Here is an 11010-nt window from a genome sequence, read left to right as displayed (position 1 = left end):
GGATGAGAATCTGATGGTGTTCAACGCCGATAAATGCAAGGTTCTCCACCTTGGGAAGAAAAACCCGCAGCATCCTTATAGGCTCAGCAGTGCTATGTTGGCTAGCACTATGGAAGAAAGAGACTTGGGGGTCATCGTTGACCACAAGATGAACATGAGCCTGCAGTGCGATGCTGCGGCTAGTAAAGCGACCAAAACGCTGGCTTGCATCCATAGATGCTTCTCAAGCAAAACCCGGGGCGTCATTCTCCCCCTGTAATCCGCCCTAGCAAAAAGGATGTGGAGAAGCTTGAGAGAGTCCAGAGAAGAGCCACGCGCATGATCAGAGGTCAGGGAAGCAGACCCTACGATGACAGGCTGAGAGCCCTGGGGCTCTTTAGCCTGGGAAAGCGCAGGCTCAGGGGTGATCTGATGGCCACCTATAAGTTTATCAGGGGTGACCACCAGTATCTGGGGGAACGTTTGTTCACCAGAGCGCCCCAAGGAATGATGACTAGGTCGCATGGTCATAAACTACTGCAAGACCGTTTCAGGCTGGACATAAGGAGGAATTTCTTTACTGTCCGAGCCCCCAAGGTCTGGAACAGCCTGCCACCGGAGGTGGTTCAAGTGCCTGCATTGAGCACCTTCAAGAGCAAACTGGATGCTTATCTTGCTGGGATCCTATGACCCCAGCTGACTTCCTGCCCTTTGGGCAGGGGGCTGGACTCGATGATCTTCCGAGGTCCCTTCCAGCCCTAATGTCTATGAAAGTCTCCATGCTTTGATTTGGGCAGAAAATCAGATTTCCTGCTTAACAGACACCAAATTTTGGAAGGCTAATTCTTGGGGAAAAGGTGACTGAGATGTGTGAATAAATAAGGAACTCCTGCTGTTTATAAATATATGATGCGTTTCAGTCATGGTTGCTGTTCTACCAGGTTTCTACCACTGTATAACAAAAAGTGTCACATCCTGAACTGGTTCCTCCTTTTTTTTTTGCCCAGTTCTAGTTCCTCCTTTTTTTTTTGCCCAGAATCCTTGCATCACTATACATACATTTTGGTTGACTATCTTCAATTGCCCAGCCAGAATAAAGTTAATCTTTTCCCTAAGTGTATTGTCTTTCTAATTACTATCAGTCTCAGTGCTTTCTTTCTCTTTGGGTTCACTCTTCTCCCTTTGAAATTTCTTTATGCAATGTTATATCTTGTTAGCGTGATTTTCTTCTCCCTGGGCACATCCACACTATGCTACAAGCCGTGACGAACTACCTCATTATAGTATAGTGCTATGGCGACGCAGCTCTGAAAAATAACCATGCACCCCTGGGACGGTGCAGTAATGGCTGTACTGCGCCATCATGCAGTAATGCTCACTAGCACCACGGCTGAAAAAGACTTGGGGGTCATGATTGACCACAAGATGAACTTGAGCCACCAATGCCATGTCACAGCTGGTAAAGCAAACAGAACTCTGGCTTGCATCCATAGATGCTTCTCAAGTAAATCTCATGATGTCTTCCTCCCAAATGTACTCAGCCTTGGTGAGGCCTCAGCTGGAGAACTGCATCTAATTCTGGGCTCCAGAATTCAAGAAGGATGTGGAGAAGCTTGAGAGAGTCCAGAGGAGAGCCACACGCATGATCAGAGGGCAAAAGAACAGGCCTTACGAAGAGAGGCTGAGAGCCATGGGACTCTTCAGTCTGGAAAATCACAGGCTCAGAGGTGACTTGATGGCAGCCTATAAGTACATAAGGGGTGTGCATCAGGATCTGGGGGAACGCCTGTTCAAGAGAGCGCCCCAAGGGATGACAAGGCTCAATGGTCACAAACTCCTCCAAGACTGTTTTAGGCTGGTCATAAGGAAAAACTTCTTTACTGTCCAAGCCCCCAAGACCTGGAATAGACTCCCTTCAGAGGTGGTGCAAGCACCTACTATGGACTATTTTAAGAAACATTTGGACACCTATGTTGCTGGGAACCTTTTACCTTAGCTGACTTCTTGCCCCTGGGGCAGGGGGCTAGACTCAGTGATCTTCCGAAGTCCCTTCCAGCCCTAATGTCTACGAAATCTATGAAATCACTTGTAACAACTGCACCATGGGGATCAAAACCAGACACAGAAATTACTATATTTGCTTGAATGCAAGACCAGGTTTTTCTCCAGTCATCATGGTGGAGAAAAAGCCTGGTTTTAGACTCAACTACCAGCCCACGGAAGGTGGCAGCTCAGCTCCAGCCTCAGCCCCAACACCAAGCTCAGGGCTGAAGCTGGATCAAGCCATCACCTGACCAGCACTGGGAAGGCTCATTTGGCAGGGGAGGGGCACACAGCAGGAGGGGCACAGGGGAGACATGGGGTATGAGGTGAATAACACAAGAGACCCATATGTGTGGCTCCCAGGGAGTGCAGGGGAGACTGTGCAATGTACGCCGCCCCCCACCCCACCCAGCTGGCCTTTCCCTCCCATACCTTCTGCTCTGGCTCCAGTCCCTCAAGTCCCTTTCCCCTCATTTCTTATTTTACAGCTCATAACAGTTGTGCTAGCCTGATTCTAAAGTAGAGTTTATCCATCAACAAGAGTCCTCTTTGCATGAATACCGCCAAATGACTGAACATCTCTACACCCTTCCCATACTACTGATCCTTGAGACATCTGTTGATTTTTACTGCCTTATCTTGCATTCATCCTTCTTCTCTGGGTACTAAAACAATTCAGTGGGACATTAGGTGAGCTACCACTCTTTTTAACATCTTTTCTAGTTTGGTGTGCTTATTCTTGATCTGTTCCAGTGTCATCTAACAATATCATCTGTCCAAATGTGAGAACTAATGCATGTATTTTCAACTTGGTCCTATCAGAATCCTTTTGAGGATCTCATGCCCTTGCTCCCCGTATACTCTTCATATTTTTTGGGTTTGCTCTGGTGGCATATCTGTCAGCTCTTTTCAACAAGGAGATCCTAACTACAAAGAACTACCTTTTCCTGCCCTAAATCTCAGGTGCTCTCCCTTCCAATCTTCTTTCTGTTTGCAGATCATTCTACCTTTTGTACTTTCCAGTACAGCAGCATTATTTCTTCTTGACTCCATCATCTCTTCCTCTCTTCTTGTGGAATTAGCTTCCCATTTCTTCTTTCCTGTCTCACTTTCTTTTGCTGCTCACTCTTCCCTCACACTCTCCACCACAGCAAACTTGTTTCCCAGATGTATTTCTTCTCCATAGCTTGTATCTTCTTTGCATTATCTTCATGGTCACAGGCTTCTGTGGATCATTCTCCTCACATGGCAGTCAGCCCTCAAAGCCATCCTGGTTATCAAGTGTTTACAAATCTTGACCCCTCTGTGGAGCCTCCTCTCTCCTGACCTCCATCATTTCTACAAGCCGCTTGAACTCAAGAATAATCTTAAACTGAATCTCTATTCTTCAATATCCCCTTCTACAAGTTCTTTCTAGTAAAATCTCTTGCTTTAATACCTTCTGTCAGGTGCCCACTCAAGGATAATGTACATACCAGAGCTTCAGCATCCAGTCATCATTGTTTCCTTCATTCTTCAGGCCACTTCCACTGCTGCATCAGAAACATTATTATCTTCTCTTTTTTGGCCTGAAAAAGGACACAATCTCCCAAATTCCTCTCTTATGAATATATGTTTGTTTACTCCCCTAGTTGCTGACTGTGTATCTTTTTAAGCATGTCATATTAAGTTTCCTCAAAGTCATGAAAATTCTTGTACCTGTACCTACAGGATTTCTATCCTATTCGCAACATACATTATCCTAAGAAATTATGCAAAGGAATCATCCATAACACTTTTAAACTACCAATAGCAACCAAACAAGCACTCAAATGACAGAAATATAAATGTACATGTCCTCAAAACAAGAATTGTTCCTTCCTCACCAATGACAAATCCCATGCACACTCTCCTACTTACTGTTTTCTGTGTTCTGGGTTTGACCATGTAAAAAGAACTGGGCCCTTCTCCATCTGCAAGGTTTATGTATATAAGAAAACCTTTTGTGAACATCTGAATTCAGTGCTTGTCTTGAAATGACAGTTCTGAATTTGCAAGCATTTTGCATCACTCTAGTGAATAGATCTGAACTTCCATTTACAGTGTTTTGGGAACAAATCCTCCAGGCTCCTGGCTTGGAGTTTACAACAGCCAAGAAGGATCTGTTCCCATACATAATCCATGACTGGTTTTGCAATAAGTTGATTTCATGTTAAGATATGACTGCAGCCAGTGCAGAATGAATGCTTATGCCTTGCAGACATCATCAATAAAGCTCATACCTTTCTACCTCATTACTGAGTCTCAGTGCTGCAGTTTAAATTGCTCACAGTAAATTGGTACAGTTTTCACACTGAAACGATAACCTCACTAGACCAAATTCAACCCTACTTTAAGTTAAGTAACTTCAGGTGAGTCAAGCCTGCAATTATTACTGCCACTTGACTATATTTTAAAATAAAATAACTATTTCTACCCTCCTCTAAAGTGAAATTTTAATCTTATCAAAAAAAGAATTTCTACAAGAATTCCGAACTTTGTGTGTGTGATTTAGGCTTTAACCAATGAATGGTCAGTTTATTTGTGAATCCCCAGGCTTTGTCAGGCAAACCAGCAAGAACTGCTGTTATACAGTACAGCCCTAACAACAAGTAAATGGAACCAGTTCCTTACTGCTTCAGTTTCAGTGAAAGATGTCAGCTTAGAAGCATGGCAAGCAAACAAGTCCTCTGCATCACCAGAAAACATGTACAGCACAGTCAGCAGCCAGACAGCCCTTTCTTCAATGTGTTGGCTGCATTATACCATATAAAGGAACAAAGAAAGGATTAACAAGTCTCTGTGGCCATTGAATCTTCAGGCCTCCTTTGAGGATACCCCTTGGGATGGTGCTTTTCAGCAATATGGACCCCCTAGGACCTGGAATGAGACCAATTCTTTTCACACAAGACACCAAACAGCTGTCAGGAGATGACAGTTTTCTGTCACTTCTCATCAGGGTAGGATTCAAACAGGGACTCCGAGCTATAATGCCTCCTAGCTCATTACCAGACACCCACGAGCCATCCAGACCCCACAGGCTCGGCTTATCAAGCCAAGCTTATTTCTCACAACTTACAAGAAAAAGATCCAAAAAAAAAGGAAAATATTCCCTCTTTAGCTGTGGGCTGCTGTCTTCCCCATATGTCTTACCTGAATCAGTGTCTCCAGCTCTACTGGGGTCACACAAACATGTTCCCGAAGGAAGTCTGCCTTTTCCAAGGCTATTGTATTCTTCTGGCTGCTTTCAAAGGGCTGCTCCAGGGCACGAAAGACAAGCCCTCCTGTTACCAGATAAGCTACAACCACAACAAAGATGGCAACCACTGTTTTCCACTTCATGACTGTCTGCAAGCCCTGGGAGGCAGTTTCCATGGTCACAACCATAGTTGTCCTTGAAGAAACAGAGAGACGTGGAGCTGGGTAGGGCTCGTTAGTCTTGGGTTCACAAGCTGCTGCGGCTGCAGGAACAGCCACTGAAATGTAGAACAAAAGGTGATGTTAAAGATCTCTTTAGTTAAAAGCTGAGCTTAATCTTCTTGCCCACATACACCAAAGTTTGGTAAGTTTTGAAATGGTTATTTCTGAAATAAATAGAAAATATCTTGTTACTTGGAAAGATAATCTTATACTGATGTGATTCCTTCCCTCCTGAAGATCCACCAGCATTTCATACATTAGTATACAAATTAGGAGTTGTTTTTCCTACTGCCTCTAAGATAAGAACAATTTATAGGTGTACAAAATAGTTTATCCTATTGGTCGGGACACTAGGCTAAATTTCGGCTTCTTAAATAGTAATTGATCATACTGGGATTATTAGAGACCAGAAATGAAGTTGGTGAAACTAAAATTGTTTTTTAAACAGTTTTACAAATCAAGGGGTATGGCTTTCCCAAGTTCTCCTTCCCCTGAGCAGCTTTACCACTATAGTTCTAGGCTCAGCATGGGAAAGAATGAATGGGCACGTCAGACAGGCTCAGGAGCATCCTTCCCTGGACTACCACCAAGGAAATGGTGTAGACACACTCAAAGTGCATGTTTGGTTTGATACAATTTGCATAGCCATATTATTCACAAGCTTTCACAAAAGCAATAGGTGTTAGAGAAAGTGTGTAGTGGAGTTTCAAACAATTTAGCATAAATCATTAAAATGTTGTGACAGACATTTACAAGTGAAACTCAACTCCCTGGAGAGAGGCAGAAGACCTATGTCTCAGTCAAGTCCCATTAAAGCCCTAAAAATAGGCTGACCTGGGCCCCTGAACTAGCACGCTATTTTTCAGATGGATTGGACTAACAGTCTAGTAGAGAAGATGCTAGTTTTATTTTAAACAGAACCCTTACTAGAACCTTCATATGGTGTAGCTACCATAATTTCTTTGAGGTCACACTGGGTCATTCCACTTGTGACCTAAACAAGATAACCATTAAAATATGGCTTCTCTAGCCAAGCCCAAACTACATTTATTCCCAAAATATTATTGCCTCTTCAGCTCAAGAACTATACTAGGACACTGATAGGATTTAAAGACAGCAGTACTGTAAACAGACTGCCTATATAAGATTTGAACATAAAAACAAGATTATGCTTTCAGCTAAACAGCATGCTACAACTCTCTCCCAGCAACAGGCTGTTTTATAGTACTGAATAATTTACAGAAACTCTACCATCAACTAAAATCTAATTTTCTTACAACTGACACTTCTCAAGCATTACACTAAAGATGGAGGTTGCAGCTGGTATGCTGACCAATATAATGCTGACCAGTACAGCACGTGAAATTTCGCTCGGCGTTTTGTTTCAAAGCTGTTTCGATGTGTTTTGAGCTCAAAACAACAAAATTGAAATGAAACAAAAGCATTCAAAATAGCTTCGAAATGAAACAAAGGAACTCAAAACATTTTGAGTTTCGAAGCCAGGCTTACTGGCTTCAGCGCCGGTCCCAGCTGGCAGCGTCTGCCTCCTGTCATCTGGCAGGCAGATCAGGAGCTCGCCTGCATCCCTGAGAGGGCTACGGGGGCTGTGCCACTGTCTTCCTGGAGGTGCGGGCCCCCGATCTGCCTGCCAGATGGCAGACCAGCGCTGAGCACAGCCTGCACCCAGTGCCAAGAAGATAGGTGCTGCCACTGGCCCCAGGTGGCAGCACCTGGCTCCTGTCACCCAGCAGGCAGAGCGGGGGCATGCACACCCGGGAGGACTCCGGCACAGCCCCTGCAGCCCTCCAGGGGTGCCGGCAGGCCCCCAATCTGCCTGCCACCTGACAGGAACCAGGTGTTGCTGCCTGGGGCCAGCGGGGACGGAGCACATCAGCTCATGTAGGGACCCGCCACCCCAATCCCAGGGCAGGGGAAGGTCCCTGCACAAGCTGATTTGCCCCAGCCCCGTACTGGAGCTAGCTCAAGGAGGGTGTGGGGTTCAGGGCAGATCAGCTCATGCAGGGACCCTTCCCCACCCTGGGATTGGGGTGGCAGGTCCCTGCATGAGCTGATCTGCCCTGGCCCCACTGGCCCCAGGTGGCAGCACCCAGCTCCTTTCATCCAGCAGGCAGATGACAGACTGGTGCTGGGCACAGCCCACACCCAGCACCAGGAAGATTGGTGCTGCTGCTGGCCCCAGGTGGCAGCACCCAGCTCCTGTCACCTGGCAGGCAGATCGGGGGCATGCACCACAGGGAGGACTCCGGCACAGCCCCTGCAGCCCTCCCAGGGGTGCGGGTAAGCCCCCAATCTGCCTGCTGGATGAAAGGAGCTGGGTGCTGCCACCTGGGACCAGCAGCAGCACCGATTTTCCTGGCTCCAGTCCCAGGTGACAGAACCAGCCTTCTCTCATCTGGAAGGCAGATCGGGGGATTGCACCCCCAGAAGGACTCCGGCACAGCCCCTGCAGCCCTCCTGGGGGTACGGGCAAGCCCCTGATCTGCCTGCCTGCTGCATTTTAAGTTTCCCCATAATAACTCATGAACAAAACATCAAAGGCTGTGGAGACACAGCCTTTGTACCCAATATTAATATTATTTTTACAGCAAAACAGTTTATGGAATATGTTCAAGAGAAAATAAAAACCCAGGATTCACAGGGAAAGGGGCCTTTATGTTATTGATTGCCTCTCCTTTTCCAAATCCCAAATATTTTTTGTCACATCTGTTTTTCCTCACCAGCACCAGTTCAACCAGAGTACCCAATGTGTACCATATGGGGTGGACTAGCATCAGACTAAGATGATACCTAGTGGGCGCATCTACACAAGACACTTACTGAGGAGTTGACTAATTAGCTCTGCAGTAAGTGTCCCGCATCTACACATGCAGTGCTATTAGGCAGGAGTAAACTAACTCTGCAGCAGGACAGTATAGCAGCATGCATGTAGATACTGATGCAGCTGACTGGGGCATGAGGGTGCTTCAGTGTGGGGGCTGCCTGTTGGCTAGCCCCACACTGAAGCACCCTTGTGCCCCAACCAGCCCCTCCAAAGCATGTTGGCTTGGAGCAGCCCCAGATTGGCAGGCTCAACGTGCTGCAGTCCTGAGTGCACATGTAAATGCAGCACCTGGGAAACAATAAACTGCAGTGTGATAAGTGCCAGAGTTTATTGCTTTGCATTAGTTGCACATGTAGACATGCCCTCTATCTCCAAATTTGGCTCATGTAGCCTTTGCAAATTTTAAAAATGATATTGCCTATGGGGAAGTGGTGACAACATTAGGGTCCTGGTTTTAGCAGAAAAGATCAATTGCTATATTCATCCAACTTTCTGAAGGAAAAGGGTTATTGTGGCTGATCTAGCATGCTATCCCAGGACACAAAAAGAGGGGAGCAGAAAGCAAGAGTAATATAAAACAGAGTCACACGTCTATGTATATCAGTTGGAAGAGTGGATTTGCATTCTGATCCTCATCTGTCACCACTTTACCATGCAAGTCACTGAAATATGAATTCGCTTCTCCTTGCTGAACCATTCATTAATTTTAGTAATCTCAAAATGTATGATCAGAATCCCAGCCAATGAAAATCAACATAGCATAGCTCCTAGGACTTCAGCAATACTACATCAGTTCACACAGACTCAGAATATGGCCTATAGCTATTATTAATAGTGATGTTGGAGGAGCACTAATTGCAGGTTCTAGCAGTCATTTTATCCAGTGTAGGCCTACTGAGAAAAAAGGACTCAGACGCCAGGACCTGCCTGGCTTGTCTGGTATACTGATTCCCTGAAGTGTAGCATGTTTTGATATATAGGCTGGTGCTAATTTTTCATCGCATAGAGATGCATGGATACTATATCTCTTAAACAGAACAGGTAAAATAAAATGCCTCTACACACAGGAAGACAAGCATGCTGCCTGGGTTGAGACTGCTCTAGGGAGATCTGTTTTCTCTGTTGCTTTAAGCATCTTTCTTATTCAAACCATGTTTCTAACAGTGTGTTAATAACAGCTGTACAGAAAAAGCCATGGCTTGTTATATGACCCCTTAAAGGAAAGTGTGTTGCATTGATTTAGGAACAAGCTGTAGAGTACAGGGAAAGGAAAGTGAACTGCTTCACTTAAATAGGTCAGTGTGTTACTGTGTTTGATCTCTCAGAGCTAAAGACAATTATTTTAAAAGAAAAACTTGTCTTATGAATTCCTTTCTAGCCATCACGGATTTATAGGCGAGGGATAGAAGTTACACATAAACTGGTATAAGTGATCAGAAACCTGTTCAAACCTCTAACACAACAGAAGCTCAGTGCACATAAACTGCTTTCAAAGTGGCCAAAACTAGTTCAAGATAAATTTGAATAGATGTAGTATGAGACTTAACTGATTTAGATTAAATTGGTTTATTGAACTTTTGTCCAAGATCATATAAAGATTATGACCCCAAATGAGATTAGAGGCACAAACTGACTGACAGACTCATTTTAAACATTTGTTAAGGGACTAAAAATATCTGATACCTAGGAGAGATGATCTCCTCCTAAAAGTGGGGATATTTCTGAGCAGTCTTAGATTGGGAACTTCTTCTATTGTAAAGGCTAGTATACAGTCCGCTCCGCTGTGCAGTTTGTTCTGAAAGAGTGAGTATTTAGTAAGGAGTCCTTTAGTAAGATTCATAGACATTAGGGACTGGAAGAGACCTCGAAAGATCATCAAGTCCAACCCCCTGCCCCAGGGGCAGGAAGTCAGCAAGGATCATAGGATCCCAGCAAGATAAACATCCAGATGTCTTTTGAAGGCGTTCAGATAGGTGCTTGAACCACCTCCAGTGGCAATCTATTCCAAACCTTGGGGGCTCGGACAGTAAAGTTTTTCCTTATGTCCAGCCTGAAACGGTCATGGAGGAGTTTGTGACCATTTGACCTTGTCATCCTTTGGGGAGCTCTGGTGAACAGATGTTCCCCCAGATCCTGGTAAGCACCCCTGCTGGGCCACCAGATCACCCCTGAGTCTGAGCTTTTCCAGGCTGAAGAGTCCCATGGCTCTCAGCCTCTCTTCATAAGGTCTGCTTTCCTGGCCTCTGATCATGCATGTGGTTCTCCTCTGCACCCTCTCAAGCTTCTCCACATCCTTTTTGAATTGTGGAACCCAAAACTGGATGCAGTACTCCAGCTGTGGCCTCACCAAAGCCGAGTACAATGGGAGAACGACATCCAGGGATTTACTTGAGAAGCATCTATGAATGCAAGCAAGCATTTTGCTTGCTTACTAGCAGCAGTATCACATTGCAGGCTCATGTTCATCTTGTAGTCAATCATGACTCGCAAGTCCCTTTCATCCATATAAAGCCGAGCCTATAAAGATGCTGCAGGTTTTTCTTCCCAAGGTGGAGAACCTTGCATTTTTCGTTGTTAAACACCATCAGGTTCTCGTCTGCCCATTTCCTGAGCCTGTCATTCATAGATTCATAGATTCATAGATGTTAGGGTCGGAAGGGACCTCTATAGATCATCGAGTCCGACCCCCTGCATAGGCAGGAAAGAGT

At 45.2% G+C, this 11010-nt stretch overlaps 1 protein-coding gene across 1 annotated transcript in view; it reads right to left on the bottom strand.

Annotated features, from left to right (window-relative positions):
- Positions 1 to 6442, bottom strand: part of KCNK10 (potassium two pore domain channel subfamily K member 10) — a 98380-nt gene extending 91938 nt beyond the window's left edge. Inside the window, exons 1-2 of the mRNA XM_006033666.3 lie at positions 6388 to 6442; positions 5194 to 5516 (exon numbers count right to left, since the gene is read on the bottom strand). Coding sequence (XP_006033728.2) covers positions 5194 to 5516; positions 6388 to 6442 — 378 coding nt within the window. The remainder of the gene's footprint in view (positions 1 to 5193; positions 5517 to 6387) is intronic.
- Positions 6443 to 11010: the final 4568 nt, after the last annotated feature.

Source organism: Alligator sinensis, unplaced genomic scaffold, assembly GCF_000455745.1.
Source record: "Alligator sinensis unplaced genomic scaffold, ASM45574v1 scaffold1141_1, whole genome shotgun sequence".
Lineage (NCBI taxonomy): Eukaryota > Metazoa > Chordata > Crocodylia > Alligatoridae > Alligator > Alligator sinensis.
Note: the sequence above shows the minus strand (reverse complement) of the source record. Positions and strands in the feature narration are given on the sequence as shown.